Source organism: Bipolaris victoriae (genome assembly GCF_000527765.1).
Source record: "Bipolaris victoriae FI3 unplaced genomic scaffold scaffold_113, whole genome shotgun sequence".
NCBI classification, from domain to species: domain Eukaryota; kingdom Fungi; phylum Ascomycota; class Dothideomycetes; order Pleosporales; family Pleosporaceae; genus Bipolaris; species Bipolaris victoriae.
The window spans coordinates 37,511-57,520 of record NW_014575279.1 but is presented as its reverse complement, the minus strand read 5'-3'; the positions used below and the strand labels follow the sequence as shown (position 1 = coordinate 57,520).

Sequence of the window (20,010 nt, the reverse complement as noted above, 5' to 3'; positions counted from 1 at the left end):
CCACGCAGACGGGAGCAGCAGTCCATCTGGCCATTGACCATCCACAAGTAGAGGCCACATTGACAGCGCGCCAACCGCGCGGCTCTACACACGGCTCGGGTCGGCTGACCGCCGCTTCTGGAACAAGAACGGCGTGGGGCTGCCCACTATGGGTTCACTTGCCTGCCAGCTGGGAGGAGACGTCTTGGTTGTCTTTTCCCATACCTACAGCTCAGCCGAACGCCAAACTCCATTGTGTGGATACGCATGTACATGCTCCTACAGTACTCGCCTCGGCTGCCGCCCTCTGCTCAGCGCCTCCACATGGTCATGGTTCCCCTCCTCTGGATGGTTGTCGTGACGCACCTGTGCGCTCTCCGCCCGGACGAACTGCCCCAAGTCCCATGCAACGGCGAAAAACCCGGTCGATTATCAGCACAACTGGTATTGTCCAATGCACGCTCGAGTGTCAGCTATCAAGAGCAGTGCCTCGAGCATGCAGGCAACCGCCTCTTTCGTAGGTGCCGGCAGTCGACGTCGCGGTGCAGATGGAGTTAGTCCACCTCGGCACATGCCGCCGGCCAATTGAGCCATTTGCCAAATCTTCCAAGACGTCAACTCAAGATTGAGGTGCGCTATCGGCTTCGCTGCTGGCTTAATCGCCCAGAATACTCGCCTATCAAGAACCGCCAAATTAATGCGCATGCAAAAAAAACACGCGTACTATGTGGGCGAGCATGCGACCTTGAGGCCTCGCTAGCAATGTATCCCGGCCTTGCTGCATGCTGGCTGCAATCTAGATCATGTACAAGCCCGGGCTGATGGAGCAATCATGGCGTTTTCCGTAAGGCCGGATTGGGTAATACTCTTGAGCAACATCTGTCTGCCATCGTCATCACTCAACGTCGGACCGATCAAACATTTAGTAGCCCTCTCCATGGAGCGGCCGCATTCTCAGTCACATCAGGCCCGCCTTCTCACTGGGCCAGCTCCAGAAGCTCAGAGTTGTTGACCCAGCTTCGTAACAGGATTTCCCTTCCACGGTGGGGTCTCTGATGCATTAGTCTGCACGAAAAATTAGTGCCTCACCGGAATTTCACATGTGTTCGGTGAGCCTGAGGTACCTTGAGTTGTGACATCGTTTCGACGGCTGGATACTTGGACGGTCTCAAATCACCGTCTTAGTCTACTTACCAAGAAGCAGGGGTTTCACCAGGTACTCTAGGAAGCTATGACTTTACGCTCTGCCAGGCAATATCTGCCATGCCCTGGCCATGGGGAGAAGATATCCAAGATATGAGGTGCACCCATGTGTCAATTTCTCACACCGATTGGTCATTAAATCATCTTTTAGTGAGAAAAAAAAAAGATATACTTGTTGTGGTATCCATGACTGCTTTAGTTGCGGCATAGTACTAGTAAAATGCACAGACACGACTCACGACCGACGCCGCAACTAGCTCTACAATGAGCAATCGGATACAACATCAATGCGCCACATAATGCCAAGAACATGGACACAAGCACACCTTCACAACATCTAAATATTCATAAGCTATCCACACGCTTGCTCATTAGCCGGGATAGTGGCCTCACTCCACGTTTTTGACACTTTAATCCACCCTGCAGTGCGGGTACATTGTCCCGCATTGCGCCACCGCTCGACATGGGGGTCCTCGGAGCTTCTACACAAGCGGAACTACCCCCATGTACCCAGAGTCGCCCGTGTATTGTATGTACACCATGTATCACTTACGCACCCACTGCATGGACCATACAGTAGAGCCGCATTTCCGACGCTGTCCAACCGTATTCCCCGAATCCTACGCTACTTGACATCGGGCCGTTACTAGCAAGCACGCAGTGCAGAAAGTGCATGGGCGTAGGCGCTTTCATTGCTTGCATCGGCCATGCCTACCTTCTAGGATGGCCTGTATTATGGATGGAGTCCACCAATCGTCACCTGCACGTATAGACGGCCGCCTCCACAATGCCGGATGGTAGCTGTGCATTTACATAAACTGACACAGACTTGAGGGTAACGTGGGCTGATGCCGCTTGCCTCGAGCTGCATGATAACGGCACAGTAAAACTAATGATGGCTTTTGCTAGCATGCGTGACGGGGACGCTGCGACGGGACACTACGACCGAGGTTTCTGCGGCATCAGGCTTTGACAGTCTTGATTCCTTGGGCCGGCCTTGTATATGTACCAAAACATAGCCCATGTACCTGGCTCCCGAGCAGCAGGTCCGGTCCAATTTTTAACCTTTTCCATTGTACGCTTCACATAGTCACAATGGACTCTCTAGTATTGCCAACAGTACACTTGCCTACGTTGAGTCCTTTGACAGTCAACGCTGCAAGCAGTGTCTTTGGTTTCTTGTCAATTTTTCTTTGCTACAGAGCACTCGTAGCTAGGAAGTTGGTGCGTCTTCAGTCTCTCTGCATATCAATCTCTTTGAGTTCAAAGCTGACCTTATCATTCTAGCCATCACTACAACAGCTTCTCAACTATGTCTTCAGCCCCTTCGTAACTCGCTACAAGGCATGGGCGTACCTCTTCTGGGGTCCAGAGATTATTCAAAAGGCATTCGATGAGGCAGGTGGCAAGCCCTTCGAGCTGTTTGCTCCAGACAACCGCTACGTCTATGTATCCGACCCTCAGCAAATCAAGGAGATTGACAATGCCCCCGACACTGTCTTGTCACTTCAAGCGGCTTCCAAGCAGGTAAGCCAATTTCCCCCGTCTATTCTCTATTAATGCTAATGAATCTTCAGATGTTGCAACCCGTATACACAATGTGAGTATAGCTCGACGTTTCTTATCGTCGTACAAATCACATGACTTCCATTCCACGTTTTAACCAAGGATGCAAGTCTTTCGTCTTATGCGGCTTACTGACACACAACAGGCATGGCTTCAATTGGTTCGATAGGCGCGGCACCGAAGGAGTCGGCTTTATCCGCGCTCTTCGCACGCTCTTGACCAACAATCTGCCTAAGATCCTGCCTGATCTTACTTGTATTATCCGCACAAGGTTTGAGGAGCTACATGCTACTCACCCAGTCATCAATGGTATTGTACAAGTTACATACATGTGTGAATGCAGCTAATAGAATGACGTAGGCAAGAGGCATTCGGATGTCTATCACATGACTGTGAAGCTCGTCGTATTGTCCAACGCCGTGTCGTTCTTCGGAAAGGATCTAGGTATGCTGAAACGGGTATTCGAATAGCCTATTCATACACAAGCTTACATCTTATTTAGCCAAAGATGAGCAGTTCATGGTCTCAGCCCTGCAATACATTGAGGAGACTCTGATTTGCGCCGAAATCGTGCGTCTGCTACCCAGCTTCTTGAGCCCGTAAGTAACCTCTTAGAACCACTCTGATTGGTTTTCCCATGCACATCCACTCACTAACATCAACCTCCCAGCATCGTTGGCAACATCATTGCTCGCACCCTCAAATCCCATGCTGTGATCTTCAACCGACTCCTCCCCATCGCCCAAGAACGCTGCATCGAACGCGATGCCGCCATGCTCGGCCAAAAAGTGCCTCAACATGTACGTGCTACAAGTACATCTCAATGTACCTGAACTCAACTAACCCGTGACCTCAAAGGCGGACTGCATCCAATGGATCATGGAGACCTCGCCCAAAAACGCCCCATGGACGCCTCAGCGCGTAGTCCACGAGCTAATGGCCATCTGGTTCGGCTCTGTCCACGCTGTCTCTACAACCGTCACTTTCGCTATTCACGATCTCTGCCTCCACCCTGAATACGTTGCCCCTCTTCGTGCAGAGTGCCAGGCACAATATGCGGATTTCGAACGCAAGGGAACGGGCCTGCCGCTGTTGGATAGCTTTATCAAGGAGTCTGCGCGGTTGACGCCTGTCGAGTCGCGTAAGTTGTTTCTCTCTCTTTCTTCTTTATTGTTGCTAATGCAAAAGAATAGAAAGCACCCGTCGCTCAGCCCTCCAGCCCTTCTCACTCAAGGACGGCACCCACGTCAATGTCGGCGACTGGTTCTGTACCCCTGTCCGCGCGATAATGACTAACCCCGTTGACTTCCCCACCCCCAACACGTTCAGTGGATTCCGCTTTGCGGACCCGGCGCTTGTCCAGGCTCTGGAGGATTCCAAGGGATCGTTTGAGATTCTCCAGAAGAAACCGACTAAGTTGACGGATGTGGATATGACGTTTCATGTTTGGGGAACCGGACGCATGGCTTGGTGAGTACTTCCCCTTCTCTCTACTTTCCCGCCTCCTTTCTTTTTCTTTATGCTTGTATGATGGTGAAAGAAATGAGCTAACGTAATTACAGCCCCGGCCGCTTCTACGCCTCAGCAGTCATGAAAGTCATCCTCGGCCAAGTTATTCTCAACTACGACTGCGAGCTCCTAGAGCCGAATGCTAAGCGCCTCTTCACATGGCGCTCAACCATTCTACCCAAGCCTAGTGCTAAAGTCATCTTTACGCCACTCAAGGTGTGAGATTCACGTTTTGCATACAGTGTGATGACCTGTCTTTGTTTGTTTGTTTGATTCCTGGGGGGAGTTTTGATGGACGAGTTCATGCAATTAGCGTTTCTTGCTTTGGCGTTTGGGGACATACGAATTACGATACAACACGATGATATCCACGCTCCTTTTTTTGTTGTTAGTACCGAATGAAGATATGACCATATTATCAAGCACGCTGCTCGTGACATTGTAGGCGCTGTGAGAGAGTGGGTGTTTAGATCTTGCATTACACATTACATTACTTATGAGTCACCTGAATTTACCCGAATTACCCTACCATAGCATGCTCCCTTTCCATGGTATATCGCGTTGTTCATATCCCCTCTCTTCAGCTTCTCCCAAGTCTCTCTCACCAATAACAACACTGACTAAACGGCCACTCCTCCACCCCAACATCCAAGCCTCGACTCGTATCCCAACACCTCAACCAATCCCCTTCGCACCCCCCAGTTTCGTCTCTCAAACTCACTCCCGATCGTCGAGGAATCACCACATATCCCGGACGCATCTTCCCAAAAGGCAAGTCCGCCGCGCACCTGACATTTCTATTCCAACTCGACCATGCGTCTCTATCATGATCCAGGAGATTTGCAGCGGTGTTGTATCGTTTGGACAATGGCACGACGATTGCTGAGCTGCCGGGTACGTCAAAGCCGCGGACTACAGTTTCCGGTACGTAGTCGTCGCGCGCCACGACGGCGTAGCCGGTGTATGCGGTGGGAGGGGCGGGCGAGATCTCCGTGTAGGATAGGAAGTGTGTGAGGGGATGGGATGCGGGTGTGCGGACGGATGGGATGACGGTTGGGAGGAGGAGTCGAGGTGCGTGATTGCATGAATCGGTAGGCTTCTGCTTCTTTATGGGCGTTGTCGTGGTGGCCTGCTTCTTGGGAGCCTTCAGAGGGTGGGGAGCCGACTCAGTGCGTATAGAGTCGCAGATGAAGCTGTCAGTTCGTTTGTGGGCATTGTGTGAGCTCAAGGTTTGCTTGCGTCCTGCGAACAGCGTTATGAGCCAGTCACGCCACGTTCTTGACGACGCGTCTGGATTGGGTTGTTCTGTTTTGCAATCAGGTATTTCTCGTGTGACCGCTTCATCATTCTCGGATCCAGGTATATACAGGGGCGCGAGCAGCAGGAGTGAGTCGCTTGGGTCGGTGTCATCGTCCACGGAACTGCAGAAACTAGACAGACTCCTTGAATCCAATGACGAGATCGGGGTTTCTGCCGTAGGGAAGATGTCGCTCTTCGTAATGTGACCCATCTCATCAACTGCTGAAGCGGAAGCCCGCATTTGGGAGAAACACCCTCCTTTTCTTCCATGTGTACCAATATCCTCTTCGTATATTGCCCGGTCTGAATCAATCGGAGTTATATATACTTAGCTTAGTTAGCAACCGTTCTAGATAGATGGGTATAACAGCCAAATAGATGCCTCTTTTGACTATATCTGGGTCGTCCATGATGTCGTTTGTCGGTGGTGGTTTGGCCATATCCATGTGATGCTTGTTGTTTTCTTGCAGACGCTGTTTGCTTTCGCCATGCAATCGAACGCGCAACATGATTATGCGCGGTCCAGTGATATTGCAACTATTGGTTGGGATGGATTGGATGAATGAGCTGAGTAAGTTTGTGGGAGGAAGTGGTAAGAGACAGGTGTTGAGAGAAACTGGTTGTTGAAGTAAAGTCGAAAACTGCTCAAGTTTGTGGAGAGTCACAAAGTGGATTTCCCATTGCATGTACAGGTGTTAATTATTGCATGGAAGATTCACTGCTTTCCGAGTGATTGCGGTGAAGCGATGTGATGGTAATGGTGATGGTGGTACATGGCGATATCACGGTGAAGGTAAAACTGAGAGAAGTGGATTACACGAAAGCAGGCAAAAATGTAGAGCATTTTCTGATGCTGAAAATGTCACTGGAATAGATGGTAAACAATGACTGGTCGCGAATCTTTGGTCTCTTAAGTGTGATGTACGATTACAGCTGCATGCCGCCAGGTGAGCATGGAGACAGTGTAGCACAGGCTTGAGCTATAGGCGTTGATACAATGACACTTGGCTGAGCTCCGATTGACACTGATGGGAGCGTGCATCATAGCTCATCCATTGTGCTAGCGTGCACGCAGGCATGGACAGATGGCTGCTTGGTGATTCAAGGTTTACACCCAGTATATTCATGCGTTGTCTGCGCAAATATATGTGACTGCATGAAAGGTTAGTAAAACAAAAAGGCAGAACCAAGGCAAGTAAAAAGGTACCATTGTTTCCACGGACAAAGGCATCGCCCCAGTTGCGCATGACCTTGCCGTCTGAGACTTCCTTGCAGCGCTCAAGGGCAATGTTCATGTAGCCATCGACTGACTGAAGGTCGCCTGTAACGGTGTTAGCACACAATGGAGACGAGGACAGCGGCATATACACCTTTGTAGATGATGCCAGAGTTGAGCTTGACGGTGACGGGGGCGCCAATAATCTCGCTGAGAAAGCCGCTGGGGTCTCTAGAGTCGGCGGCAGCCTCTGGTGCTGGGCTTTCGCCGTTTGTGGACATGGTGTCGTGGCTGGTTAGATGAGAGTTCCTGGACATGTGTTCAGCGACATGGTCGTAGTAGCATAGATGATGCCGGGACGAGGGAGCTTACGTAAGAAGCGGTGCGTTCCTGGCTTGAGCTGGCGATGTGCTGGTGGGTGACGAGTGAATGGACTGAGCAGGTGGCGCACGGACCCGCTCTTTCTGTCGCTACTACTCGAACATGGCAATCGCGAGCAACGTGACTGCGCGTTTGGGAAAGCCCCACTGTCCCGCCTTCCACGTCTGTCCGCCTACCCCTTCCATGCGGGTACTGCTGAGTCAACACCGTTCAAGGCAACCCATTCACAATCGATGCCTCTCTCACAGCCATGACACAAGCCACCCCGAGCGCGGCACCGCCCAAAAAGCGCTCCCTCTTCAAGCGCCCAGCCTGGCAAGACTCTCCGAAAGACGACGACGCCGACATCTTCAGCCACTCGAATGAGTTTGCCGACATCATCGCCGACGAGGCCAGGCGGCGCGCAGAGGAAAAGAAGCAGGAAGAGACCCGCCGCGCACGCAAGCACTCGCAGCCACGAGACAGTAAACGTCGGCGAACGTCAGATTCAGACGACAAGAAGGCCATCGCAAGCTCGACACTGAAGACATCCCCCGGACGCAGCAAAACTCCCCTCTCTCCTCTTCCAGTACAATCGCCGCCGGCCTCGCTCTCTGCCCGATATGACTCACTAGCAACGTCCAATTCCTCAGCCGCCTCGCTGCCACATAAGGACTCGCCTGTTGTTGAGCTGGATGATTCGGACAATGACTCGCATAGTATTCACAAGACTCCCACACCGGTCACTGCCAGCCATACACAAGACGTGACCGTTCGCAAGTCAGGACCGTCGCCAGTGATCATTCTAGACGACGATGACGAAGACGAGGCAGAGGAAGAAGAAGACTCTATGTTTGCTGCATTGAGGGCAAGAGCACGAGCGCGCATTGCAGCAAAGGCCGCTGCCTCATCGGCACAAGGCAGTGACGCCCCCAAAGCCCCAATCACCCAACTTCTCATTACTTCGCGCATACCAAACACAAACCCCCTCATGGTCAAGATCAGAGTCGACACTTTTATCGAGAAGCCACGCAAGGCATGGTGCGCGAAACAAGGCCTTTCCCCAAAAGATACAGACAATGTTTTCTTCACATGGAAGGGCACACGTATATATGACAGCACGTCTATCACACGCTTGGGCATCACAGTTGACGACGGCGGAAATGTGACAGTCGAAGGGGACACCAACATTTACGATGACGTCAACCTCCCCAAGATCCATGTCGAAGCCTGGACCAATGAACTTTACAAAGAGTACAAGAAGGAGGAGGCTGCAGCAGCAGCAGCTAAAATGCTTGCTGCCGAAGCCCCTGTTGTGGTCGAAGAAAGGACTCCTACTCCGGAACCTACTCCCGTGTCCACGAAACTCCGCGTCATCTTGCGTGCCAAGGGCAAGGCGGACTTTGGCTTGACAGTGAACCCGGTATGTACAGATGTCTTCAAGGCAAGGCAGGTCATGTATATTAACAATAGCTATAGCACACTACAATTGCTCATATTGCAAGCGCGTACAAATCCCAAACTGGCGTTGACAAAAACCAACCAATCACACTCATGTTTGACGGTGACCGGCTTATGCCCTTGGACACCGTGGCCGACTACGAGATGGAAGACAGGGATGGTATTGAAGTCCTATTCAAGTGAACATGTCTCCAAGTTTTATTTACAACAGCGGCCTTCTGGTCTGTACTCGCATTGTCGTTGTTTGATTTCTTGATATGAATGATAGCGTGGCGTTGGGGGCGCATCGACATTCGAACCACATGTGCTTTGGCAATTTGATCTAAATATTCCCTGAAATGGACCTGGAGCATTTTCAACGCATTGTGTAGCAATCATGGCTGTCAATATAACCATTTGTCTTTTGATTCAACAACTCAGATATTGGGATTCTTCCTCCTGTTCGCACCTCCATCAAGAATCAACTCTTGACCGCTCAAAAAGCCAGCTCCCATGACATACTCGACCATCTCGGCAAGATCCTCTCCTCTTCCCACCCGACCAGCGGGATGCTGCTTATGATACAACTCATCCAAATCCTCGGCCCACGCCATCATCCTCAGCTTCTGCGCAGACTCCTCATGCGGCGCAACCTCCTTGTACGCGCCATTCTGCTGCTCCTTGATCTCCAAATCCCGTGCCTTGCACTCATGCTGCACGCTGACCCACCCTGGCGAGATAGCCACAACACGGATTCCCCATCTCTGACACGAAATCGACATGGCCTGCGTCAACGCCAACACCCCTCCTTTACTCGCCGCATACCCCTCACAATCTGGATCAGACTGGTGCGCACGAAACGACGCAACGTTGATTATACAACCGCCCTCATCCAGCTTGTCTTCTCCATGCAGGTTTGTGGGTAATTGATTAAACTCCTCGGTCCGCTTGAGATCTTTCCTCCTATCCACACCCTTGGCGCCCTCCTTTTGCGTATTCTTACTCTTCATGAACGGAATCACCGCTTGGCTCATGTAGAATGGTGCACTGAGATTCGTAGCGATATACGCTTCCCATTGCGCGCCCGTGGCTTCATCTTCCATTGTGCCGTTTCCGGCGTTGAAAAAGCCGCGGGCGATGCCCGCGTTGTTGATCAGTACATCGATGCGGCCGCCGAAGAACTCGGCGGCTTGCGCGACGGCAGTGCGGATTTCGTCTGGCTTGGCGAGATCTGTGACGTGGGAGCTTACGCGGGGGGCGTAGGCGGAGAGGTGAGTAGAGACGGCGTAGTCGAGTTCTTCGGCGTCGAAGTCGAGGATGAAGACGCGGTGCGAGGCGGGGAGGGAGAGAAGGTGACGTGCGGTGCAGCGACCTATGCCGCGCGCGCCGCCGGTTATGATGATGTTTTTGGATTTTGAAGCAGGCATCTTGTGTGTATATGTGTATATGACTTGCTGGTATAGCGAAAAACCCAGGGATCAGATACTACTACTATCTAGACCTCGTTGCAGTTGGCAAAAAGCACATGCAAGCTTCTTATATGTATGTACATGTCTCCAGAACGCCCGCTTGTTGGTGGCGCATGTGCTAGCCGTTGATATTGTGTGTGCGGGATTCGCCCTTTCAGGCTATTTTGCTCTTCCAGCCGCGCATGTAGCGTGGTGGAGTACAACGGGAACGTTTGGTGTATGCATACATTAGCCCTGGGGGGTTGTTCGGGAACGTCCTGCATCGAGGTCCTAGTCTTGTACGCCTTGGAAGCAGGCCCGCGTATCCGCTTCCCACTTCCTCATGAATGCAAATGAAATAGATTGACAAATGTTCCGATGGAAAGGCGGACCTGGATACTAAGCGATGATTGAAGTGCGGAGAGCGCTTGAGAGACGTGCGGAGTTCGGACAGGCGAGCCGTTGGAAGGATGCAGTTGTCTCACTGGAGTTGGTGGTGTGCGGGGACGGGATATCTGGTCGCTTGCCTGGCCCGCTTATCGTGCATAGCTATGTTCCGCTGCGACCTTATTGTCATGTCTTGATGGTATACTTTGGGTTTGACGATGAGAGGAATGGGAGTTTTACCGAGGGTAAAGTGAGCATTTTTGCCTATCATGCTTTATTGAACATCTACATATGAAGTCTGGTGGATTTATGTCATGTGTCCTTTTCGTGGGAAACATAGAAATCTAAATCTCGTTCATGGTCATCTTTCATTCTTGATGCTATGTACTTCAGGCTGGCAGATTGTATGCGTATTGCATACCTTCCTCTTAACTACGAATCCAGCTATGATACATTATCGAAGCGATCATAACTTGGAAAATCAGAATACTCCCCAGTAATATCATCTCGTCGCCATCTCCTCCTCAACCTTTTGTCCCGCGCACTCTTGCAGCAACCGCTCTTGCACATTCTTAGCAGCCCGCGCGTAGGCGACGATATCCACATCTGTCTTCTTGCCATCCGATCCACCGTCAAACACCTCGTAGCTGAACCAACCCCGGAACCCCGTCTTGAGCACTGCTCTTGCAACATCGACAACGGGTAGGTAACCGCCATTGTATGGAAGCGGCCTAAAGTCGTGGCTCCAGCGTCCGCGAGGCAGCAGACCGGACTCATCACGCTCAACATTCATCGGCTGCGGTACCTTGTACGCATCGCTAATTTGCAGAAGATAAATCTTCTCCTTTGGGATACTAGTGCTGAGTTCCTCAAGGCTCTTTTGGAAGCGCTTCTCTAGCTCGTCCTTGGAAACATCTTCACGCATGCCAGATGCGGTTCTAGGGTCTCCCCATTCACCGCCGGCAGTCTGGAAAGTATCAAGGCAGAGACCAATGTTTGGTCGGTCGACTTGCTGAACAACATTCCAGACGTTTTTCCAGTCCGGGGCATGTGTCGACCAGCACCAGTTTTCGTAGGCGAGTCGGAAGCCGTGCTCGTTCAGTATGTCGCATAGCACCTGGAGGTCCGATACCATTTTCCTCTTTTCTAGTTTTTCAAGCGGCGTATCGGTTGATCCAACTTGGAGCATGTCTGTTCCGCACGCTTGCATGATGCGGATCCAGCCGCGTGCTCTGTCCATGGCATCTTTACGGCCAGGGGAATCTTCAGGCCAACCTTCGTAATTGGAAAATGGCTGTAGCATCATGATTCCTAGGTTTCTCTTGTCGCATTCTTTCTTGATCTCAGTTGCTACTGTGCAAAGTTCGTCGTAGTTCGATGGCTGTACCTCGTGGCCGAGCAAGGTTTGACCGAACGAAAGGATATCAGGGAACGAAAGCTCAACGGCAGAGAAGCCTGCATCAGAGATTGCCTGTAGTCGGTCAAGCAGAGGCGGAGGGTTTGATGGGCTACCGAGCGAGCATGTCGCATAGCTGATGGGAATAGAAACTAGGGAAGAGTAGTCGAGCCCGCTCATTGTGTGTATCTGAATAATCCTGATGATATGAAAATGGCTATTGACTGTTTATTTTGAAAAGCCATGGTTACTTATGAAATGGATAGTGGTGCGACACGGCTCTTCCGGTATGCAACAGTTGTGACGTAGAGGCTGTGGAGTAGCGATGACGGCACTCAACAGCCTAGGCTCGACTGGTCCTACAAAGTGCGACTGAGCGAAATCGCTGTGTGTGCTAAGTTGTCGCGTATATTATGGACATGAAGCATCAACGACCAGCACTGCTCCAAAACTAGCGCTGAATGATGACCGGAGGTGCCAGCCCCGTAGTCGGAGCAATGTGGCCGCCTCCATATGGTTGAGACTCGAGAGTTGGATTAACAGGGCACTTGTTTGCCCGATGACTGTGCAAAACGACCTCAACCACGGCGAAATCACCATCGTTGCGCATACTCAAAAGCAGCTTTCCTGAAACTCGACGTCAGGATTGATGGCGATCTCTATGCTACTGATGTGTGGTATTGATGGACAGGTTTGGTTGGCTATTCCGAGAGCGGCCGCCACAGCCATGAAAACAGTTTGAGCACGCCGGGGACTGGCCAATGAGAGACGGTCCGACTCCGCTGTCATCACCAAAACATTCGACTCATAAAGAGGCCGTGGCGGCTGCAGGAAAGAAAAAGACAGACAATTTCAAAAGTCACTGCTCCAAATCTCTCACTTTGAGACATCAAGTCGTGGTTTCTCGCAGTCCAGTTCAACCGCCAGCATGTCTGTAAGTCTAGCACCCCGCGCCACCTGCCCTAGTCGTCATTCACTGTCTTCCTCTACTAACACCTCACTGTAGTTCCACATTGAGAACGCAGCCGTCGGCGACCCCCACAACTCAGAAGACTGGCGCATTCGTGGCTACAACCCCCTCACCCCGCCTGATCTGCTGCAGAGCGAGATCCCTCAGACAGCAAAGTCCCGCGACACCGTGCTCAAGGCCCGCGACGAAGCCGTCGCCATTGTCCAGGGCAAAGATGCTCAGAAGCGACTGCTCGTCGTCATCGGCCCGTGCTCTATCCACGATCCCGCCGCTGCCCTCGACTACTGCGACCGCCTGCTGAAGCTCAAGGAGAAGTACCAGGATGACCTTCTCATCGTCATGCGCTCGTACCTCGAGAAACCCCGCACCACGGTCGGCTGGAAGGGCCTGATCAACGACCCCGACATCGACAACAGCTTCAAGATCAACAAGGGTCTGCGCATCTCGCGACAACTCTTTGCTGACTTGACGGAGAAGGGCATGCCGCTGGCGAGCGAGATGCTGGACACCATCTCGCCCCAGTTCTTGGCCGACATGTTCAGTGTGGGAGCCATTGGCGCCAGAACCACTGAGTCGCAACTGCACCGCGAGCTCGCCTCTGGTCTGTCTTTCCCTGTAGGCTTCAAGAACGGTACAGACGGCACCCTTGACGTTGCTATCGACGCCATCGGCTCAGCCAAGCACCCCCACCACTTCCTCTCCGTCACCAAACCCGGCGTCGTCGCCATTGTCGGCACAATTGGCAATGACGACTGCTTCATCATCCTGCGCGGCGGCAAGAAGGGAACAAACTACGATGCAAAGAGCGTCAAAGAGGCGCGCGAGAAGCTCGAGTCAAAGGGTATGAACTCGCGCCTCATGGTTGACTGCAGCCACGGCAATTCGGAGAAGAACCACATGAACCAGCCCAAGGTCGCCCGCGCTGTCGCCGAGCAGATCGAGGCTGGCGAGACGGCCATCATGGGTGTGATGATTGAGAGCAACATCAAGGCTGGTACGCAAAAGGTGCCCAAGGAAGGAAAGGCTGGTCTCGAGTACGGCATGTCGATTACGGATGCGTGCATCGACTGGGAGACTACTGAGACGGTGCTTGAGGACCTTGCTTCAGCTGTGTCAAAGAGGAGGACGCTTCTCGGCCAGAATGGCGCAAACTAAAAAAGCCGCCAGTCTCTCCGTGGAGAAGAAAAAAAGGACACGGCAGGCGTGGTTATACAAGGCATGGTGCATGGCGTTTCCCCTTTGCTGTTCAAAAGCCGTTTGGATTAATGGCGAAAAAGATGAATTATTACGATACTACCTAAATTAAAAGTTGCTAAAACAGAGAGAGAAAAAAAAGTTATGCCACAGATCACAACTCTTCAATCTCGGGTTCTCGTTCCTCCGGATCGTCACCCATGGTGTGTCCTGGATACTTGTCGTACCAATCTCCTGGGTTGCCGCCAGGCATGCATAGTCCCAGTCGCCAGAAGTAGTCGCGGTGGGCAAAGAAGAGCTGCCAGAACTTAAAGCGAGTAGGGACTCCCCACGCGGGTTTTTCTTCGTCGCTGCCAGCAATGCAGTGCATGTCTTCATCTCCATCGCAGAAGTGAACATCAGTGGCGGAAAAGGGTAGGCTAGACTCTGAAATGAAGATTTCCTCGCTGTGCATGCTGAAGCCCCATTCGGCCAGGGGTAACAGAGGCACGGGGTCGCCAACGTGAGTAACGCGGTGAATCTTATTATGCCGGTGGTTTGCCGTAACGTTGAAGCGCTCATCAATGTATGCGTTGAACTCCTTGTTCCCTAGCCTAGGTTCTCCAAACGTTGTCACATGAGGATCCCAGCCACGTGCTTTGAAGTCCAGGCCAGCCAGAGTTGCTACAGCGCCGCCCAACGAGTGTCCTACCAAGACCAGCTTATACTCCGGATACTTTTCTAGTGCTTCGGAGACATACGGTAGGATAACCTTGCGCGTGTTGAGCCAGGACGAGTAGAAGCCTGTATGGACGGTGCAATTCTCGCATTTCGGCGGTTCTGCCGGAGGAGCGTTACCGTCCGCAACACTCTCCGGGACACCGACTCGGGGGGTAAAAAAGTCCGAACCGCCGCTATCTGAATCGTCGTCGCCTGGATAAGGAATGTATTCCTGGGGTATGGTCGACAAGTCTGCAATAGTGTTTGCGATGGAATAGGTGCCACGGAACGCGATAATCAGTCGCGGTTCAGCAGGGTGGTGCGAGAGCGCAATATAGCCACACGAGTCGGAAAGGAAAGGACCAGTATTCCATGCCTACGTGTACATACATATATCAGCACATAAGTAATGCGACGCATGCTGACGTGCAGCGACTCACCTTGACTAGATCAAAAGTCTCAAAGTCGCGATCCGCACAGCGGCTCGCACATGTAAAGGGCTTCTTTATGCCCAGTCCTGCGGTTCCGACACAGTAGGAGATGTCGACAATGCGCGCGAGTTCTTCGAGCTCCCAGAAAAGATCCTGGGGAATTATGGTGGCATTACTGCCAGTGGCTTTTGCTGTTCCGCGGACCAGCGGTTGCTGTGTCGCATCAGCCTGGGGGCTAGCAGCCCAGGACGTAGCGAGAGTAAAATAGCATAAAAGAAGGCTGCGTAGAGAGCCCATCAGTAAGATGCTTCACATATCCCGTACGTGGAGCGGCGATGGAGGGTGGGCGTAGGCTTGGTGGTGAGGTCAGAGGACGAATGCGGACGTGATCAGGATCAATCAGCAGTTGGTCGCGTCACCGCCGAGGCGCCTAGACAGCGCCAAGCCATGGACCCTGAAAAAGCAGCCTATGACATCACGAGCGCCGCTGAACGAGAGCCTTCTGCTGGTTCCATATCTGGGCCACGCGGGCTGCCCGCTGCTGACACACGACACAATCCCTCACCCTTACTTTATACTAAACTCCGCCTGTCCATCCAAGGCTCCATCCCACCCGTTGACTTCCGGACAACACTCTCCCCGTTTCTTAAGTAATCCTCACTGCCGGCACTTCCGATTTTTTTCTTTGTCGAGGCCCAAATACTACCGCACTATCACCGACACCTTATTGCTACCGCAACAATGGTTTCTGAACAAAGGTCGACAGACGCCTTGAGGGCGGCCGACGACGCTCGCCCTATCACTGCAGACCGAATAGACACGACGCCAGTACCAACCGTTCAGATTGACGGTGTAAGCGACGACAAGGAACAAGCATCAGACATGACCGCTGCCAATAATACAACAAGCCTCAACCCAAGCGCACAGCCAAGTCGCGCTCCATCGCCAAACCGACACGCTCTCTTCCCCCATACCCAAGTCACATACGATGACCCCGACTTTACGCGTCCACCACCGCTCAACTACTCACTGCGAACCCGCAAGAAGGCTATTTTCTGGTTCTGGACCCTCATTATTCTCGACTGCGTCTGCATGCCCATTGGCCTCTACTTTGGCATGTGGTACGGCCTCACTCGCGACCAATTGTCCGCCAATGCCGTCTTCAGTATCAGCACCGCCTTGCTGGGAACCGTGTCGATTGTTGAGTATTTCATCCGCTTCCACAGACTGTGGAAGAAGAATTCCAGCTGCCGCGTCATCGGAGCTAAGAGATGGTATCTCGACTGGTTTCACTGGAATTTGTCGGTGGGATGGTTTTTCGTCATGATTGAACTGATTGCGTAAGTTTTCCATGTTGCTATGTTCCATGGGATGATACTAAATCTTCGCAGCGGCACATGTCCCCACGACCCACCGATCCGTGTCCTCGCCATGCCAGCACCAACCATGATGTTTGCAATTGGTGTTGAACTTCTCCTTGTCGACATCCTACGCATCATGAACATCCCTGCCCCTTGCCGTATCTCGTCGCTGCCACAGGGTGCCCCTCTCCGTCCCGGTATCTATGCCTACATCGAGGATATCTGCGCAGTGGACGGATCCGGCGGCACCGAGTTCCGTCAGCGATTGAACCTCCGATACCAGGCCAGCAAGGCGTTCCGTGAGATGCTTCACCGCTTAACACTCTTCTGGGCCATTGGCGCCATTGTCACTTCTGCTGTCTGCACAGCCATCATCTTTACCATTCAGCGTGACGCTGCTTACGTGGTATGTTCTAATATCCCTCCAACACTCTTGTGATATGCTTTTGCTAATTAACTTAGGTCGGCTGGGTCGTACCATTCCTCTGGGCAGGTATCTGGGCCGCCATTACCATCAAATGGGTCCAGCACGAACTCAAGCGCGAATACGAAGAATGGACCACGGCTCAATACAAGCTTTAGAGGATTTTTTTTCTCTTTTCGAACACCCCCCCTTTTTTGTTGTTCGACTAATCCATGGAAAATAATTCCGTGTATCACTTCAAAACAAGAAGATTGGTAATTTTTTACATGAGTATTACAGGCGTTGTAGGCACATCATTGGATTAATGCCTTTTTTCTTCTTTTTGGGTTAGGAACGTCGATGCAAGAAACAGCGAGATACCACTTCTTTTTTTTTTGCGCATGCGTATGTACACTAGAATATCCACGTTTCATCGTTTTGGCTTTCCCAGTCTTTTTGCAGCGCGAAAGTGATATGTGACATCACACTAATCAGACGCGCGGTATCTGTGTTTTTTGAGGAGGGAATGTCTCAAACATGGCTACGTAAGCCCCGCCCAAGATTGATGGCTGCAGATCACACGGCTGATAACATCATTTCTACGCAATGCCCAACATGACGGGGCGGGAAGGGGGAGGGCTAAGCTTTCGCGCATGACATTGTTCAAGGCTTTTGTTTTTCTTCGGCGTCTACTTTGGGGTTAGGACGGAATCCTTTGATGCAGCTTAGGACCCTGATTTTAACAGGCAAAGAGCTTGGACATCCATTAACACAATGATAACCGCAGTGCGCAAATTGAAGTAGTGGTCTAGATTTGTTGTGCATGCACCAAGGACTTGGGTATCAATTCGCATACATGTGTACAACTACTCTTCCAACTCTTCCATCTTGGTATCCCCATTTTCTTCTACCTTGGTATACCCATTCTCCTCCTCCTCCTCCTCCTCCTCCTCCGTTGCCGCGTACCCCTCCCTTTTGCTCTTCTTTTGCCCCTTCACTCCAACCTTGACAACCTCGACATCCCAACTCTCCATATCAACAAGTACGATCTTGCCAGTGGTCTGGAACTTTGGTACACTAACAATCAGCACCTTCTGGCCCGCCGGGTCCGTTATGATTTTCTTTTCAAACTTCTTTTGGCAGCCAGCAATATACATGTGTGGGCATTCGGTCAACATGAGAGGATCATGGTCTTGAAAGGGGTAGCACCATAGGGTATCCGGAGCGGTAGGGGCCACACAACGCCAGCGGAGCATCATTTCCATTGCGTCGACGGACTTAACGTGCTCAAAGTATTTTAGTAGGTCTTGGACGGTTTGGCCGCCCGTGCTGAGGACGCGGTAGCCATCAATGTCGCCGGTCCAGGGGTTTGTTACGGCGTCGAAGCCATTGAGGGTTTCGTTGCTGGCGATACGGGGCTCGGCGTAGAGTCTGGTGTTGGGGAAGAGCGCGGGGTGGAGGGGCTGTTGGGGGAGGGCGACATTTGAGGGGTCTGATGCGCCTGGGAGCATGGTGATAGGGAGGGTAGGCAGTATCTCGCAGAGAAACTCGTCGAGGCGTTCAGTTGGTGCTGCATTGTATGATGAGGCATCGTATCCGTAGTGTCTGGCTGCGCTCTTCTTCGCAGCAAAGTCTTCTCGTGATAGAATTGGTGAGCCGCGTGCTAACGAGCCTCCTGCTATCATTAGGCGTGTTATTTTCGAGGCATCTTCTTGTGTTGATGGGTCTGCCGCTTCTCCTGTCAAGTACTCCACGAGTAGATCCAGCGCTACCTCATCGTCATCTGCGCCTGTAAGTTCCAGCCCAGACACAATGGCTAGCTTTCCGGCGGGCTCGCGTTTTGGTATGCTTTGCTTTTCCTTTGAGAGCGCTATGTCGTCACGCTCCCAGCGCGGTGGTTGTCTCGGTAGGTCAGCGCATTGTGTTGCAATGACCTTGAATGTGCCATCAGCCTCCTCCGTACCTAACGCTGCAAGTATACACCCTGTGACAAAGTGGCCGTGCAGAGGTTCGCCCGTGACTCGAAGGCGTCCCGACTCATCCTCGAGCATCATCTCGTCGTCGCCAGAGGGAGATATGTAGGTATCGCGTTGAGGAGGATCGGCTATCCAGTGCTGAAGGCTATTAGATTCTCATTTCTCGAGTCTTGGGGGAGGATCGTACGTCTTTACCAATATCGTCCAACACATTTGGCTTCTGTGCCATTTCCATGTACACCGTCCCTACTACCCAGCACAGTTCGCCTTGTCGTACATCAAGCACACGGTCAACGAAGCTTGCTTTCTGTCCACCTAACTAAATGTATGTCAGCCATGCAAGACTGGCAATCCTGTATAGCCCCACAGTCGAGCAAAGCATACCTCAAAGTTGTGCCAGGCTTCCTCAGCTCTCTCCTTCACCGTCTTTTTTAGTTGCATTAGACGCAGAAAGTACATATCAGCGAATTGTTGTGAGTAATGTCTATCGGTGCCTTGCGGTAATACGAAATTGTGAAGCGGGTTGTATGCAGATGCATTTCGGGACGGTGGGAGCGGTGCATCCTCACTGGTGTTGCTATTAGCAATTATCCTCTAGGAGAGAGGTGGTCTTACAAAGGCTCGCCCTGGAGTAGGCTATCATGTAGTTTGGCCATTGGAGCTGTGGCGTAGTGAAATGGGAAGAATTACAACCATTTGAAGTTGGAAAGTTGCGTATTGCGAAAGTCGCGTCGCGCGTCATTCCGCGCCATCCCAAACAGGAAATTCAAAGGGCCCCATCCTACCAAAAAAACGTGGGTATTTTTCACAATAAATTCAACATCAGTGTAAGAATAGAATAGGTTCACATCAATTTTGAAGTCATATAATCTTGGTATGATGTGGATTTAACTTGATTTGATTGTTTCGGCCTTATCGACCATAGTAGATCCAACCCCATCGACTTCCTTCTCAGTAGGCTTTTGGACCATTAACAAGTTCCAGGCCTCACCTCTCTTCTTGGGATATCGCTTCTCTATATATCTATTCTTCGTTGCATGCAGGTTGTAATGCGCCTCCATGCTTGTTATTGCGTCTTGTGTAATCCCGAAAGTCGTAGAAACGCCAAATATCATAACCATGCGCCAAATTGTAACCCGCTATAACTATTAAACATTGATGATAAAACAGGAC

The 20,010-nt window shown here is 51.6% G+C and overlaps 11 protein-coding genes across 11 annotated transcripts; 4 read left to right on the top strand and 7 right to left on the bottom strand.

The window, feature by feature from the left end:
• Positions 1-2,277: 2,277 nt before the first annotated feature.
• COCVIDRAFT_41537 (hypothetical protein) lies at positions 2,278-4,479 on the top strand (the record flags this gene model as incomplete). Its single annotated transcript, XM_014696803.1, has 10 exons — positions 2,278-2,406; positions 2,470-2,709; positions 2,760-2,782; positions 2,894-3,057; positions 3,109-3,192; positions 3,251-3,347; positions 3,419-3,548; positions 3,607-3,889; positions 3,942-4,218; positions 4,311-4,479. The coding sequence occupies 10 exons, from the start codon at positions 2,278-2,280 to the stop codon at positions 4,477-4,479; spliced, it is 1,596 nt and encodes a 531-aa protein (XP_014552289.1).
• Positions 4,480-4,858: 379 nt separating this feature from the next.
• On the bottom strand, positions 4,859-5,797 carry COCVIDRAFT_110739 (hypothetical protein; the record flags this gene model as incomplete). The annotated part of the gene is made up of 1 exon (XM_014696802.1): positions 4,859-5,797. One exon carries the CDS (start codon positions 5,795-5,797, stop codon positions 4,859-4,861), a length of 939 nt encoding a protein of 312 aa, XP_014552288.1.
• An 882-nt stretch (positions 5,798-6,679) lies between these two features.
• COCVIDRAFT_110713 (hypothetical protein) lies at positions 6,680-7,053 on the bottom strand (the record flags this gene model as incomplete). Its single annotated transcript, XM_014696801.1, has 3 exons — positions 6,680-6,708; positions 6,764-6,877; positions 6,927-7,053. The coding sequence occupies 3 exons, from the start codon at positions 7,051-7,053 to the stop codon at positions 6,680-6,682; spliced, it is 270 nt and encodes an 89-aa protein (XP_014552287.1).
• Positions 7,054-7,403: 350 nt separating this feature from the next.
• On the top strand, positions 7,404-8,776 carry COCVIDRAFT_41534 (hypothetical protein; the record flags this gene model as incomplete). The annotated part of the gene is made up of 2 exons (XM_014696800.1): positions 7,404-8,555; positions 8,612-8,776. The coding sequence occupies 2 exons, from the start codon at positions 7,404-7,406 to the stop codon at positions 8,774-8,776; spliced, it is 1,317 nt and encodes a 438-aa protein (XP_014552286.1).
• Positions 8,777-9,009: 233 nt separating this feature from the next.
• Positions 9,010-9,999, bottom strand: COCVIDRAFT_110657 (hypothetical protein; the record flags this gene model as incomplete). Its single annotated transcript, XM_014696799.1, has 1 exon — positions 9,010-9,999. The coding sequence occupies one exon, from the start codon at positions 9,997-9,999 to the stop codon at positions 9,010-9,012; it is 990 nt and encodes a 329-aa protein (XP_014552285.1).
• A 910-nt stretch (positions 10,000-10,909) lies between these two features.
• Positions 10,910-11,983, bottom strand: COCVIDRAFT_30314 (hypothetical protein; the record flags this gene model as incomplete). Its single annotated transcript, XM_014696798.1, has 1 exon — positions 10,910-11,983. The coding sequence occupies one exon, from the start codon at positions 11,981-11,983 to the stop codon at positions 10,910-10,912; it is 1,074 nt and encodes a 357-aa protein (XP_014552284.1).
• A 748-nt stretch (positions 11,984-12,731) lies between these two features.
• COCVIDRAFT_19609 (hypothetical protein) lies at positions 12,732-13,928 on the top strand (the record flags this gene model as incomplete). The annotated part of the gene is made up of 2 exons (XM_014696778.1): positions 12,732-12,737; positions 12,810-13,928. The coding sequence occupies 2 exons, from the start codon at positions 12,732-12,734 to the stop codon at positions 13,926-13,928; spliced, it is 1,125 nt and encodes a 374-aa protein (XP_014552264.1).
• Positions 13,929-14,121: 193 nt separating this feature from the next.
• Positions 14,122-15,394, bottom strand: COCVIDRAFT_41530 (hypothetical protein; the record flags this gene model as incomplete). The annotated part of the gene is made up of 2 exons (XM_014696797.1): positions 14,122-15,042; positions 15,107-15,394. The coding sequence occupies 2 exons, from the start codon at positions 15,392-15,394 to the stop codon at positions 14,122-14,124; spliced, it is 1,209 nt and encodes a 402-aa protein (XP_014552283.1).
• A 444-nt stretch (positions 15,395-15,838) lies between these two features.
• COCVIDRAFT_110673 (hypothetical protein) lies at positions 15,839-17,040 on the top strand (the record flags this gene model as incomplete). Its single annotated transcript, XM_014696796.1, has 3 exons — positions 15,839-16,437; positions 16,489-16,864; positions 16,921-17,040. The coding sequence occupies 3 exons, from the start codon at positions 15,839-15,841 to the stop codon at positions 17,038-17,040; spliced, it is 1,095 nt and encodes a 364-aa protein (XP_014552282.1).
• Positions 17,041-17,727: 687 nt separating this feature from the next.
• COCVIDRAFT_110728 (hypothetical protein) lies at positions 17,728-19,493 on the bottom strand (the record flags this gene model as incomplete). The annotated part of the gene is made up of 4 exons (XM_014696795.1): positions 17,728-18,975; positions 19,025-19,156; positions 19,222-19,405; positions 19,453-19,493. The coding sequence occupies 4 exons, from the start codon at positions 19,491-19,493 to the stop codon at positions 17,728-17,730; spliced, it is 1,605 nt and encodes a 534-aa protein (XP_014552281.1).
• A 231-nt stretch (positions 19,494-19,724) lies between these two features.
• COCVIDRAFT_110740 (hypothetical protein) lies at positions 19,725-19,976 on the bottom strand (the record flags this gene model as incomplete). Its single annotated transcript, XM_014696794.1, has 1 exon — positions 19,725-19,976. A coding segment is annotated over one exon (252 nt), but the record flags the coding sequence as incomplete, so codon positions are not given.
• Between the last annotated feature and the right edge of the window lie 34 nt (positions 19,977-20,010).